The following is a 15,165-nucleotide window of genomic DNA, read 5'->3' on the forward strand; positions in this document are numbered from 1 at the left end:
AAATAATAGTAAATTTGTATCAATTTGTTAACCTCCACAAGCTCAAATAGATACACTAAATAGAAAGGCGCGTGTGCTTCTTGGTTGTTTCTAATCGCCGTCCTGGATGCCCACGGCCCAGGAAAGCCATTTCAGTTTGCTGCCCGGCCACGGTTCACTGCTCGGAGGACAACTAAACAGCTGCGATCCTTACATCGCACATCTGTTTGCCCCGCGGTCGCGTGATCGCGCACAGGTAGTCGGCGCGCGCGCGTTCATATGCTGCTTCAGAGCGCAGGCGCGGAGGAGGCGCTGCCCACACTGCCAGAGCGCTGCCAGTCCCTCGCGGAGTCTACTGCGCCGCTGCTTCTCTTCAAGCGGCTGCCGCTGCTTCCTTCTCCTACTCCTCCTCCTGACAGACAGACAGACAGCCTGCCTGCCTGCTTGTCCGCCCGCCTTCCTACACAGCCCTGCGGACTGGAGCGCGCGAGCTCGGGAGATGGTGCCTCCAGCCTCTCCCATTTCAGCCCAGCTCCAGCAGCATGCGAGCCCAGGGAGGACATGACAGCGCGCGCCCCCGGCAAGGCATCCCTCGAGCTGCCCGTCGCCGGCAGTCCCGTCCTGGGAGTTTACCGCTCGCTCTTTCTGGTGCTCGTGTGTGCTCTGTGCTACAGCAACTCTCTTCGAGGGGAGTTCGTTCACGACGATGTGTGGGCAATTCTCAACAACCCCGACGTGAGACCCGGCTCCAGCCTGGCCAACATCTTCCTCAACGACTTCTGGGGCAAGCGAATGGCCGATAATAGCAGCCACAAGTCGTACCGGCCACTCTGCATCCTCACCTTTAAGTAAGTTGCACTTTATGTGATTCCTTCATGTTTTATACCACGAGACGGTGAGCTGCTTTTTTGGGCGCGCAGCTGCGCACGTCTGTGTTGTTGGTCGCGCGACTACTTTTACGAAGTTGCGTTTGCCGCCGTCGAGCCGTCACTCTCGGGCACGCTCAACTGGACTCGCTCCCAGTATAGAGGAAACGCATGCAATGACCTGTGTTGAAACTGAGGACCTCTGCCTCCACCGGCTACAGTAAACAGTTTACGAGATAGTTTTCCTGTTGCAGCGCAAGCGGCCGAGTGGCCGCCTGCCAACAGCAATGAAGGATGGTGGTCCAGAAATGAAACGCCAGTCTTACTCTAGAGGCATCGTAGCGCCATACTGATGCAGTATTAGTAGGTGACCTGCGTTTAATCGATCGATCAATCGATCAATCGATCAATCGATCGAACAGTTAGTCATCATTTACTGAGTATAGCTCAGTTAGCACAATTCACCATCGCCTGGAGCCTTTGAAAATAAACAGGATTATTGTACACCATAAAACTGCCAAACTCACGAATGCAAGAAAATTGAAATTTTGCGATAGATTGAAAGGACAGCTTGATACCTCGATAGTCAGTGCTGTGGCTTCAGGAATGTAGCATTATGATTTCGATTCACATTGGCCATTAACTGTGTTACCATGAGTGTGAGTGGGCCCTGCGATAGACTGGCTCCTTGGCCAGACTGGGTTTTGCTTTGTGCCCAGTACTGCCTGGCCTCAATGTCTCTGAACTGGGTTTGAGAATGGTATGCCATGTTTTGTGCCTGCATTGCAGTATAATACACTTAGGTAAGAAATAATATACAACATTCTACTTGAGAATGATTTTACGTAATTATGAGAAGCAGCAGTAATTTGAGAGCATGGTGGAGGGAAACTTAAAGGGCCATTTGAAGAAATGAAGAGTAAAATTATATGTATTTATTTTTGTGTATTTACATGCTGTATATAATGCATGGACAGATCTATAAACTGTATGGTTAGTGAAGGTCTGCTTCAGCATGCATCTGCAAAAGAAAAAAAACATAAAAGTGATTTCTAATGCAGAGAAGAAGAAAAAGTAAATGGCACAACGTTTTGGCTGTACAGCCTTCATTGTTTTGCAAATGAAAAATTTAAGGCAGATATCCATCCATCCATCCATTGTCCAACCCGCTGAATCCGAACACAGGGTCACGGGGGTCTGCTGGAGCCAATCCCAGCCAACACAGGGCACAAGGCAGGAACCAATCCTGGGCAGGGTGCCAACCCATCGCAGGACACACACAAACACACCCACACACCAAGCACACACTAGGGCCAATTTAGAATTGCCAATCCACCTAACCTGCATGTCTTTGGACTGTGGGAGGAAACCGGAGCGCCCGGAGGAAACCCACGCAGACACGGGGAGAACATGCAAACTCCACGCAGGGAGGACCCGGGATGCGAACCCGGGTCCCCAGGTCTCCCAACTGCGAGGCAGCAGCGCTACCCACTGCGCCACCGTGCCGCCCGCTAAGGCAGAGATATATATATATATATATATATATATATATATATATATATATATATATATATATATATATATATATATATATATATATATAGGAGGAGTTAGGCGGGAAGAAAGTCAGTGCAGATGAAAGCAGAGGAGGTAAGAGTAGGTGTGAAAAAAAATGCCATTAGAGAAGATGATGAAGGTAGAGATTAAAATGTCAGTCATTAAGAGCTGGAAGAATTTGTGATCCCAGTGTATGTATAAGCTTCTTCTGTGTTTCTGTGAAAAAAAGTCTTTAAAGCCCTGTGAAAGAACGCAAAACAGAAAGCTAAGTGTGGCTATGATAAAGGGATGTGAAGTGTTCTACGGTAGACTTTGTACAATCTTTGAACGTAACAGTTCAAACATGTTCTCTTAAATGGTCGTCTAGCTGTCAAACTGTTGCATGCATTTAGATAGCTGGACACTTACTACTGAAATGCAGTAAATACGATTTTTAAATCAGCAAGATGCCCAGCATGGTTTAATATTGAATTTACCAGAGGGACCCAATACAATGGTTTTGTTGATAACGTATTTGCAAGTGGCACATCGGCTCATGTCACAGCTGAAAATGCCTGGTGGGGAATACGACTCTCTGCTGTGTGTGTGTGTGTGTGTGTGTGTGTGTGTGAGAGAGAGAAGGGTTGGTACTCCATGCCATGTGGGTTCCCTAATAACTAGGCATATACGTTTTATTTAGTTAGCTGAGAGAAAAATTCCAGTTGTATATTGTGAGGACAACATACAGTATACTATAGAATTTCTGTATTTCAATTTCTATTACATTTAAGCACTTAGCCAATGTGGACCACACTGCCTCCATATGTATTTTTTGCACACCATCCCTGTTTTTGGAAACTACTTGGTTTTCATGGTTGTTTGTGTTTTTGTTTTTACTGTTAACCTAGTCATGAGAAAAGATAAGGACAAGTGTATTTACCTAGAAGTCAATTATTATACATTGATTTTCGTTAAAATTACTTAAAAGCACACATTGAAAATATAGTTGCCCTCAGATGCTGTACAGCTCCATCTCTGAAATATCTAACTTAGGCTCCCATAATGAATGACTAGTGGGCAGTGGTTCTTCTGCCTTTCACTTGACAGTGCAACACTTTTAAGGGTTTTATATTGTAATATTGATTCAAAAGTCAATGGAAGTGTAATCATGTTGTAACAGTGCCATACTCTCATAATTGTGTTATGTCAAGGCAATGTAAAACCATCTGATCTGGATTTTATCAGGCCATTATTGTATGGAGTTGAAAGATAAGAAAATAGCATGATATTGGGGTTTTGCAGGGGCATATATTTGAGTCTCACACGTTGGGTTAGGACAGTGGTACTTCTGAAGCAGTTACTGAAAGGAGAAAGCACGGCTGGATCAAGTGGAAGACTGACCTTGTCAGCCTCATCATCATACTCTGCTGTAACAGGCAGAGAAGTTTTATGGTGTGACATGGAATTAAACTACTGGCTTATCTTCTGTTTAATTCTGATGTCTTCTTTTTTGTCTTCTTCTCCTTATTATTTATAGGCACCTTTACATAAGGAAGTTTACAAAAGAAGGCCTCATACAACCACTGCTAATACTACTAACAACTACTATGACTATATCTTACACATACAGTACAAAGTTCACAGGCAACAGGGAAGAAAATTCACAGTGAAGTACAAGAAGTGAAGTACTGAAAGTTAGCACTAAGAATAAACAGGGGAAACAACAACCTCAAAGCTGCTTGACTATTGCATGGGTTCAGTACAATAGTTGATGTCTAGGAAAGTGCAGAGGGGTAGAAAGGATTAGCAGTACCTAGATACTACACTAGTAGATGCACTTTTAAGAGGTACCCAAACATTAGCAGATTTAGAAGAGTTTAAATTTGCCATGCTTTATATTCCATCAGTTCAGATCACTTCTGTAACACAACAACAACATTTATATATACTGTATATAGCACATTTTCAAGCAAACAATGTAGTTCAAAGTACTTTACATAGTGCAGATCGCCACCACAAAAAAACGGAAAAGTGAATAGAAGAGAAAGTAGGGTTTAGTATGGATTTTGGAGCCACCATGAATAATAATGATAATTAATTGAATATACAGAGCATCAGGATTAAACTAAGATGAAGCTATGAGAAAGCCATGTTAAAGTAATGTGTTTTCAGCAGTGTTTTAAAGTGCTCCACTGTATTAGCCTGGCAAATTCCTATTGGTAAGCTATTCCAGATTTTAGGTGCATAACAGCAGAAGGCCGCCTCACCATTTCCTTTATGTTTAGCTCTTGGAATTCTAAGTAGACACTCGTTTGAAGATTTAAGGTTACGATTTGGAGTGTAAGGTGTAAGACATTCCGAAATATAAGATGGAGCGAGATTATTTAAGGCTTTGTAAACCATAAGTAGTATTTTAAAGTCAATTCTAAATGACACAGGTAACAGTGACATCAAAACTGGGGTGATGTGCTCGGATTTTCTTTTCCGAGTTAAGTTTCAAGTAGCTGCATTCTGCACTAGTTGCAATCGATTAATGTCTTTTTTTGGTAGTCCTGAGAGGAGTGCATTACAGTAATCTAGCCGACTGAAAACAAAAGCGTGAACTAATTTTTCAGTATCTTGCAATGTTATAAGAGGTCTGACTTTTGCTGTCCTAGTAATCTGATTAATATGTGATTTAAAATTCAGGTCAGAGTCAATAGTTACCCCTAAATTCTTTACCTCCGTCTTGACTTTTAATCCTAATGCATCAAGTTTATTTCTAATAACCTCATTATATCCATTATTGCCAATCACTAAAATTTCTGTTTTCTCTTTATTTAGTTTGAGAAAATTACTACTCATCCATTCGGAAACACAAGTAAGACATTGTGTCAGTGAATCATGAGTGTCAGGGTCATCAGGTGCTATTGATAAATACAGTTGTGTGTCGTCAGCATAGCCGCGGTAACTCACGTTATGCCCCGAGATAATATGACCTAACAGAAACATGTAAATCGAAAAGAGCAGCGGACCCAGGATAGAGCCTTATGGAACACCATATAGAATATCCTGTGTCTTCGAAGTATAATTACCACAACTAACAAAGAATTTTCTACCTGCCAGGTAGAACACATACCCAGGTGTTTACTTTTTTTGTAAATACTGTACTATTCTTAAGTTATTCTTAAGAAATATTTTTCTAACCTCTCATTTGTTATACACAATAACCCATCTCCATCATTGTGATATTCTGCTTAATAATGAATGACTCCATACATTACCTTTTAACACTAGAATTACCAGAGCCTACGAAAAAACTCGTAGATCCATCCCACCTTAAATCGCTTCGCACCTCTCCATCAGCGTCTTTTGTCCTGTAAATGTGTTGATAACTAGCAAGCAGCCTGCTATCACATCCCCCACCGCCACACAGTTATCTCAGCTCAGGTCTGTTTACCTGCGTGTCAGTTGCTTGGTGTTGTATAGAGTGAGAAGTCAAGCAAAATGACACCTTTTATAAATGCTATATCGCTATTTGGAACACTTGCATTTCATGTGTGTTCCGTGTCTACAATGATCTATGTAAACACATCATTAAAACAGAAACATTTTTCATGTTTTAGTAATAATTGACAAAATGTAGACATGAAGTGTATAATGTGTGAAGCCTGAATTCCAAATATCAAAGAAACACTTTCACAAAAGGTACAAATATAACCGAACAAGTGCACTTCTATTCAAGAATATAACTGCAGAAAAAGAACCCGTGTTAGGGTGCCACATTGACACGCATTTGCTATGACTGCTTTGGTGGCCCAACGGTATCAACTGTTGACTGGTAATCAAAACTTCACGAGTTCAATCCCGGACGAGTCTGTTTTGAGAAATGAACTGCTCTTATTCTTATTATTTTAGAATAAAAACATACATTTGATTCCAGTCTGTAACAACCGGTGTAATTTATGATACTTGTAAAGGTTAGCATTTTTTTTATTTTTTTTTTTTATTCAGTTTTATTCTCTCAGCCGCGTTCACGATCAAACCATGTGGGGTGGGGGATGTGATAGCAGGGTGCTTGCTGTTTGCTGCTTATCGACACATTTACAGGTCAAAAGACGCTGACGGAGAGGTGCGAAGTGATTTAAGGTGGGACGGATCTACGAGTTATTTTGTAGGCTCTGGTAATTCTAGTGTTAAACGGTTTTATTTATATACAGTAATTATGAGCTCTAGTGATAGATTGGAACTCTGTCAAAGGTTGTTTTCCACCTCTGAACTAGAGTATATAAGTGGGTTGGAGAATTTATGTAAGGATAAATATAAATTCATGTAAATTTTTGCTTATTAATAAAATGAACAGTTTTTCATCCATAGTATATAAATGTTCCTAAAGTGTTTCCCTGTCCTTTTATGATAATGGCATACCCTAGAAAGAGAATTTTTTTTTGATTTTCTTAATGAGTTGAAGCACAGGAGCTCCGGGACGTTTGTCAGAGATGTATAAAAAAATGAGTTAAAATGAATATTGTAGTTTTTGGTTGGGGGGATGAGGGAGGGACACAGCATATCTGCTTTTACATAATTAAAAGGGGAAGAACCCTGGGTGAGAATGGCTGTTTTTGAATGAGCGATATTTACATCTGATGCTGGTTTACATAATTAAAAGAGGTGGAACACTAAAACTGAGATCAATTATAAGCATCAAAAGGCATGAAATTAGAAGGAGACCAGTACTGGAATGATAAAAAACACTCATGGTGGAAAGATGTTAAGAAAAATACTATTTTATATTCGTAATTGGACACACATTAAACCATTTAAAGTCAATTTTTATTGAAATTGATTAAGAAGTAATAAAGTTAATACATATTTTACCTGATGAACTTACTAAAAAAGGTTTATATACCAAAGAAAGTTTTATCATGTAAAAATGCTTCACTACTAGAAATGAATGCAGTATATGTCTAATTTTACTTAACAACTTTTGAATACAGCTTTACCCTGATTATGAATCTATTTGCTCCCCTTTTTAATGAGTTTTTACTTAAATTCTTTGTTTGGTCCATTCTAATCATTCTAGTGTTTGGAGAAGAACATTCTAACATATTTGCTCATTTATTAATTTGGTAACTAACTCAGCCAATTTAATATCTTTGGACTGCGTAAAGAAAATTTAATCTCTAGAGGAAATGCATGGTAGCCCTAGGAGATAGTGTAGACTTACCACAGAAATCATGCACGAAGTAAGCCAAATAGGGGCCAAGCTAATGAGACAGCATGGTGGTTCTTGTACCCTGTTGTACCTATTCTGTAGGAATGATAAAAATTTGGTATCCTGAGATTTCTTTCTTTGTGATGCAGAAGACCAACTGACAACTTGAAATGCCAGTTTAATCAAATAATACAATATAAAACAGCCTCTTAAAGTTCATTATGTAAAGGGACGAGTTCATCTCTAGATTAGGCCATCTAATTGCATGGTAATTAACTTACCTATTTTTCCTGGTTAAGGCCACATGCAGCTATTTCCAAAATAAAGAAATTACAATATTCAGTATTTTCCTCGACATAATAGAATGACATGGTTATTCACATTCCCAGCTCAGAGGAAAACATGTTGGCCCACTAGCATCAGGCTTGTGATATGCAGTGACATTTTAATTAGGGGTATGCTCTTTCTGACATGCTTTTAAAGTAGTGGTTAAACTCTGGCAGATAATACAGGGTCACAGACAGAGCTGAAATGTACCATTAACTGAAACTCGAAGACCATATTATCACCTTATTACAGTTTTACTGATGCCAGAACAGCTGGTGCTTCAAAATTTCTTGCTTAAAGTCACTGTAGAATTGCTTGCAAAGTTCCTTATGGGTGGTTATTATTTGATACCTTGAAGCTTGATGCAATTGATTAATTTGTAGTTGTATCATATCAGATCCTCTGAGGGTGCACACCACCGAATGACAAATTGTTGTGCCTTTAGTAGCCTGGAGAGTATGTGTGGTCTTGTTGGTTTTCTTCATAATGACAAAGGCAATTTATCTCCTCATTCCATAAAAGGCATAAGCATTTATTACCTAATATAACATTAAACATGCTGCAATGAACAAGTATATCCAGCCCCTCACTTCTCCTTTACCACATACAATCTCCAAGTCCTTTCTTCACTCTCAGAGCATACCTTTTAGTTGACTGACTGTAAATAGCACTAATGTGAATGAGTGTTGGTATGTCCTCGAATGTAATGAGCAAAGTGGTATCTCATCCATGGTGGGTGGCTGCCTTGCTCCTAATGCTACTGGAATAAGCAATGGTTCCTGGTGATATTGTAATGTAAAACGCTGATTAAGGAAATAAGTTGAATTAGTGATTAGTTTTTCAGTATTTTTAAAATATGTCACAGGTGTAAGATTAATGGCAAACTGGTTTTAAGATGACAACTTCTATCTTCTTTAGTCAAACAGCCACTCAAAACAGTTTAATTTTCGAATGGTCATTTGTATTACTCACGGGTGCATTGCAGTGGTGCTGGTAACTAAAAAATCAATGTTAAAGTGGACCTGGAGATGCTGTTAACCCAGGATTTCTTTTTCCAGTTACTTCTAGTAGATTTTATCTAAAAAGTACCTCATCCATTGATCTATTTCTGAATTTATATTTGTAACACCAGGTAGTAGTACATTTTTTGATAAAAGAAGGAAGATGAATTCCCCTTTAAAATAAAAAAAAAATGCAAAATGAGAAGAACATGTAAAATACATACAAGATACACCCCTGCCAGATATTAAACTATGGCAGTCATTCAATTTATATTTCATAGATCCTTTCACAGTGAACACTGTCATTAGGTGCTTTGTGAAGCAAACAAGAATACATTACGGGCAGATGCATGCTTGTGCTAAACTGCTGAAGGACATGTTCTATATCAAACAACTCCAGGTCTTTGTAAACAAAAGAAAAAAGATGTATATAAACATTATGCATTTCTTCCTGATTGTTATGCAGTAATATGCGTCTGTAGTGTGTGTGTGTGTGTGTTTCATTTAAAGAATAATACTGATAATAGTATTTTATTTATATTGCTCCTTTTATCTGTGTATCACAGTGAAAATAAAAATTAAATTTTTTTTCTGGAAGTACAATAAATTTGAACTTTGCCAGGAAAATTAGTTGCTAGGAATTTTTCTTGGTGTTACATCAGTACCTATAACTAAAGTGAATACGATTAAGAGCACAATATGCAGTACATGGCACCATCCCAACATTTATACAGTCACAAAGAAGAGTAATATTTTGCACAAAAACATAATCATATAAAACACTGACAATGAAAAATTGTGCTTATGCCCAATAATATATCATGTAAGCCTTTTATGATAAAAGTTATTTTGAAATCAAGAAGAAATGGATATCAATTAGAAACTCTGTAACCAGAATGACAGCAGTAGGAAAATATCTCTTTGTATCTAGTAGTTTTTTTCCTTTAAATGACTGGTAGTATTTTCATGATGGAAAAAAAACTGCAAGAAATAGTTACCTGGGTGATTGTAGTCTCTAAATTTAATTTATTTCCAGTATGTTTTCAGAACCGTAAGGTCTAGAGGCCCTTAATAGAGTCCAGTTTCAGCCACCCAGTCCTTTTTGTTGACTGAATGATATGCTGCAGTTAATGTTTTGTGTGAGGAACTGCACTGCCATACCAGACAGTTATGGAAAAAGTGAGGATGCTTTCAATGAATGCTTGATAAAACTGAACCAGCATTGATTGAGACTGAGACAGATTAAATTTAACAGATTAAACTTGAAGTTGACAGAGAAATAAATATGCTGCTGAGCTTTTTAATAAAAGCAGTTATGTTTTCATCCCATTTCAGACTGGGAGTAGTAGCTGTGTCTTGAAATCTAAATGATTCCATGGTGTTGACAGTGACATTAATAACTTGGGGAGTGGGGGTGAGGACTGTCTTCTAAAATCTATTGCCATTTCCACTGTTTTCAGTGGACATAAATTGAGATTATTGAGGGGGCACCAACTAGCCAGCTGGTCCACCTTCTTCCAGTATGACACCCCATCCCTGTCTGTAATCAGCCCAGTCCGGATGTTGCTAATGGCAAACTTTATCAGTTTGACAGATGGGTCACTGGAGGTACAGTCACTGGTGTAGATAGTGAGCCACTGACTGATATCTCTCCAACTTAACGGTCTCCATTCAATTCAGTTTTACTGTCTCAAGAGGAAAGTTTAGTTTGACCGAAGGTTTTACAGAGGGACCACAATATCACTTTTAAAACACATCACTAAGAATATAGCCCACAAACGTAAACTTAGTGCAAATAAATATAATGTAGCAGTGAGTACAACACTTCTGGGGAAATGTTAGATCAAACATACTACACATAAAAATGAAACCAACATTTAGACTTGACTAATAATTGATGTAAATGATAGCAGTTTGCATGATTTTTAATCTGTGGATGTTTATTAAAGTTGAACTTATTTAGAAGATTAGTAGTTGGGATGAAAGAGAGTTTGAGCCAGTTGTTTTTTATCCTGATGGCAACAACTGGAATGGAGAATGGAGTGGATGAGTCTTGTCAAAGAGAATACACTCTTGTTCCTGTAAAAAAAAAAAAAAAAAAGTCTTATTTTATTTCTGTTGGTTCCACACTTTTGGTTAAGTCATTGAATTGTAACCCACACAGTTACCAGTAAAATCCTTGATGTGTGTCATTGAACTCACACTTCATTAGGGCATTAGGTATGGAAAAATGAAAGCCAATGTAATGTGATGCTTAAAAATTTTGATTCCTTATTGAAGCTTTTAAAATGTTACATATTTATTATTATTATTTTTTTTAATTTTTTGCAAGGCATGATGTAGGTTGACAAGTTTTGTATATTGTTGAGAGGATCTTTTTCAAGTACTCTAAAAATAAATTGGCAAATGCAAATCAGCTTGTATTAAATAAGTAGGAGTTGGTCAATGTTTTGGCAGCTGTGGCAGCAGCCAAACATTGGGTCTCTCACATCTACAGTACTTTGAGGATATTTTGCTCTTTTTTTCCATTATAAAACTATTTTAAATGCATCTAATTGTGTACTTGCATACATGAGCAGCACTGCTTAATGTTTTGTCACAATACATGTATTGTATTAGAGTTTGGGCTTTGACTCAGCCATTCTAAAGCATGTCATTTCTTCTTCTTAATTCTTTTAGAAAAGCTGGGGTGTTCAGAACATTATTATGCTAGAAGATCAATTTATATCTCATCCTATCTTCTAGTACATATGCCTGAGGTATACTTCTAGAATATTTTGATACAAGTAAGCCCGCGATTCGCTAGCGAATCGGAAATCCAAGAATGGCAATCAGTGTCTGTTCCGTCCGAGATCTGGATGGATGACATATCATGGAGGGTGGGTGCGTCTGGGGAAATGTAATTTAATTGCATAAGCATATCTGTACTAAAGTGGTTTCGTTTTGTGGAGACGTGATTCCGTTGCCTTTGCTGACACCGACTGCTGGCAGAGTGGAGCACAGCAGGTTTAGTTTACAGGTTGTGGTGTTCGTGTGCCAGCCACCGAGTCTGGGAAGCCGCTGGGTTAGAGTCTGTGACCGTTATGTGATCTATATTACTGGCACAGTGGATTAGAGCAAGTGTAGCTCACAGGTTGTGTTGTTTGGGCGCCACCTACTGACTCTGGGAAGCCGCTGCGTTTGACTCTGGGGCGGGCGCCATGGCGCATTACATTGTGTTGTTTGGGCGCCACCTACTGACTCTGGGAAGCCGCCGCGTTTGACTCTGGACTCTGGGGCGGGCGCCAAATTGAATGACCGTTATGTGATCTACATTACTGGCACAGTGGATTAGAGCAAGTCTAGTTTACAAGTTGTGTTGTTTGGGCGCCACCTACTGACTCTGGGAATCTGCCGCGTTTTGCGAAGCCGCAACGTTTGACTGTACAGGTTGTGTTGTTTGGGCGCTCAGAGGTTGTGTTGTTCGGGCGGCACCTACTGACTCTGGGAAGCCGCCGCGTTTTGGAAAGCCGCTGCGTTTGACTGGAAGAAAAAAGTTGTTTTAATAGCAATATTTAACAGTAAGGAAAAGACTTGGTTTTTACCATTTTTTTAAGTTTGCTCATCCTGTGAGGATTATCAGGAAGGCCTTTTGCAGATTTAATAGATAGATAGATAGATAGATACTTTATTAATCCCAAGGGGAAATTCACATACTCCAGCAGCAGCATACTGATACAAAAAAAAACAATATTAAATTAAAGAGTAATAAAAATGTAGGTAAAAACAGACAATAACTTTGAATAATGTTAACGTTTACTCCAAAGGGTGGAATTGAAGAGTCGCATAGTTTGGTGGAGGAACGATCTCCTCAGCCTGTCAGTGGAGCAGGGCAGTGACAGCAGTCTGTCGCTGAAGCTGCTCATCTGTATGGAGATGACACTGTTCAGTGGATGCAGTGGACTCTCCATGATTGATAGGAGCCTGCTGAGTGCCCGTCGCTTTGCCACGGATGTCAAACTGTCCAGCTCCATGCCTACAATAGAGCCTGCCTTCCTCACCAGTTTATCCAGGCGTGAGGCGTCCTCCTTCTTTATGCTGCCTCCCCAGCACACCAATGCGTAGAAGAGGGCATTCGCCACAACCGTCTGATAGAACATCTGCAGCATCTTATTGCAGATGTTGAAGGACGCCAGTCTTCTAAAGAAGTATAGCCGGCTCTGTCCTCTCTTGCACAGAGCATCAGTATTGGCAGTCCAGTCCAATTTATCATCCAGCTGCACTCCCAGGTATTTATAGGTCTGCACCCTCTGCACACAGTCACCTCTGATGATCACGGAGTCCATGAGGGGCCTGGTCCTCCTAAAATCCACCACCAGCTCCTTGGTTTTGTTGGTGTTCAGTTGTAGGTGGTTTGAGTCGCACCATTTAACAAAGTCCTTGATTAGGTTCCTATACTCCTCCTCTTGCCCACTCCTGATGCAGCCCACGATAGCAGTGTCGTCAGCGAACTTTTGCACATGGCAGGACTCCGAGTTATATTGGAAGTCCGATGTATATAGGCTGAACAGGACCGGAGAAAGTACAGTCTCCTGCGGCGCTCCTGTGTTGCTGACCATAATGTCAGACCTGCAGTTCCCGAGACTCACATACTGAGGTCTGTTTGTAAGATAGCCCACGATCCATGCCACTAGGTATGAATCTACTCCCATCTCTCTCAGCTTGTCCCTAAGGAGCAGAGGTTGGATGGTGTTGGAGGTGCTAGAGAAGTCTAGAAACCTAATTCTTATAGCACCACTGCCTCTGTCCAAGTGGGAGAGTGATCGGTGTAGCATATAGATGATGGCATCCTCCACTCCCATCTTCTCCTGGTATGCGAACTGCAGAGGGTCGAGGGCGTGGCGTACCTGTGGCCTCAGGTGGTGAAGCAGCAGCCTTTCCATGGTCTTCATCACATGTGATGTCAGAGAGACAGGCCGGAAGTTGTACAGCTCACTAGAACATGATACCTTTGGGATGATGTTTTCCAAAGCCTCGGGACTCTCCCCTGTTCCAGGCTCAGGCTGAAGATGCGCTGTAGAGGACTCCCCAGCTCCAACGCACAGGCCTTCAGCAGTCGTGGCGATACTCCATTTGGACCCGCTGCTTTGCTGGCACGAAGTCTCCTCAGCTCTTTGCTCACCTGTGCTGCTGTAATTGTGGGTGGGGATGTCTCTTCTATGCTGGTATCAGCAGAAGGATGGGTGGAGGGTGTAGTACTCCGAGGTGAGAGTGGGTTAGGGTGGTCAAACCTGTTAAAGAAGTTGTTCATTTGGTTTGCTGTCTTCACGTCTCTCTCGATGGTGGCACCCCGCTTCGAGCTGCAGCCATTGATGATCTTCATCCCATCCCACACATCCTTCATGATGTTATTCTGCAGCTTCTGCTCCAGCTTTCTCCTGTACTGCTCCTTCGCCGCCCTGAGCTGGACTCGGAGTTCCTTCTGCACGCGCTTGAGCTCATGCTGATCACTGCCTTTAAAAGCCCTTTTCTTCTGGTTCAAAAGGCCCTTGATGTCACTTGTAATCCATGGCTTGTTGTTAGCATACCACCGTACTGTTCTTACTGGAACTACAATACAACTACTAATATAAACATCAATGCTTTTTATTTTTTGTGAGAAAAGATTTTCTTTTGGGAACCCTCCCCTGAATACTGTTGCTGTCTAGCTTCTGTCATTTTGACATTGATCATTGTTAAAGGGGCCTAGAGAAATGAAATGTGTCATCTCTGTGCAAACCATACTGTGGTTAAGAGGACCATTTGGGCACCCTGAACGAGTGTACTTACTGAACTATAGAATACATTTTAAAGGACAACTGCAGAGTCATACATTTTCAGCCTTACATTTTCACCATTTGAAGAATACACATTATGTCATATGGTGGACAGAAGGACTACAAAACATTTTGCCATGGTTTTCTAAAACTTTTCAGGCTAGTGAGGTACCAAAAATATTCTTCCCCAAACCTTTTTTTCATTTCATTGATTTTCACAATCAGTTACTGTATCTTTACAAGTTTGACTGGTAATTTTTATTTGTAAATCAAACATTATTTGTCACAGTACAGCCTCTCAAAAAAACAAGATAAACAAACTATAATTTCAACCAACTGTAAGTATTCATCTCCCCTATAACAGCACTTGTTTGAACCACCACTCACAACTATTACAGCAAACAGTCTTTTGGATATGTCTCTGCTAACTTCACACAATGTGATGTTTACCTTGTAAAACTGCTCAG

The 15,165-nt window shown here is 40.3% G+C and overlaps 1 protein-coding gene across 1 annotated transcript in view; it reads left to right on the top strand.

Moving 5' to 3' along the window:
• Positions 1–218: 218 nt before the first annotated feature.
• tmtc1 (transmembrane O-mannosyltransferase targeting cadherins 1) overlaps positions 219–15,165 on the top strand; it is a 607,165-nt gene continuing 592,218 nt past the window's right edge. The window contains exon 1 of the mRNA XM_051929219.1: positions 219–827. Within this exon, the coding sequence (XP_051785179.1) occupies positions 259–827 (569 nt within the window). The 5' untranslated portion in view covers positions 219–258. The remainder of the gene's footprint in view (positions 828–15,165) is intronic.

Source organism: Erpetoichthys calabaricus, chromosome 1, assembly GCF_900747795.2.
Source record: "Erpetoichthys calabaricus chromosome 1, fErpCal1.3, whole genome shotgun sequence".
NCBI classification, from domain to species: domain Eukaryota; kingdom Metazoa; phylum Chordata; class Cladistia; order Polypteriformes; family Polypteridae; genus Erpetoichthys; species Erpetoichthys calabaricus.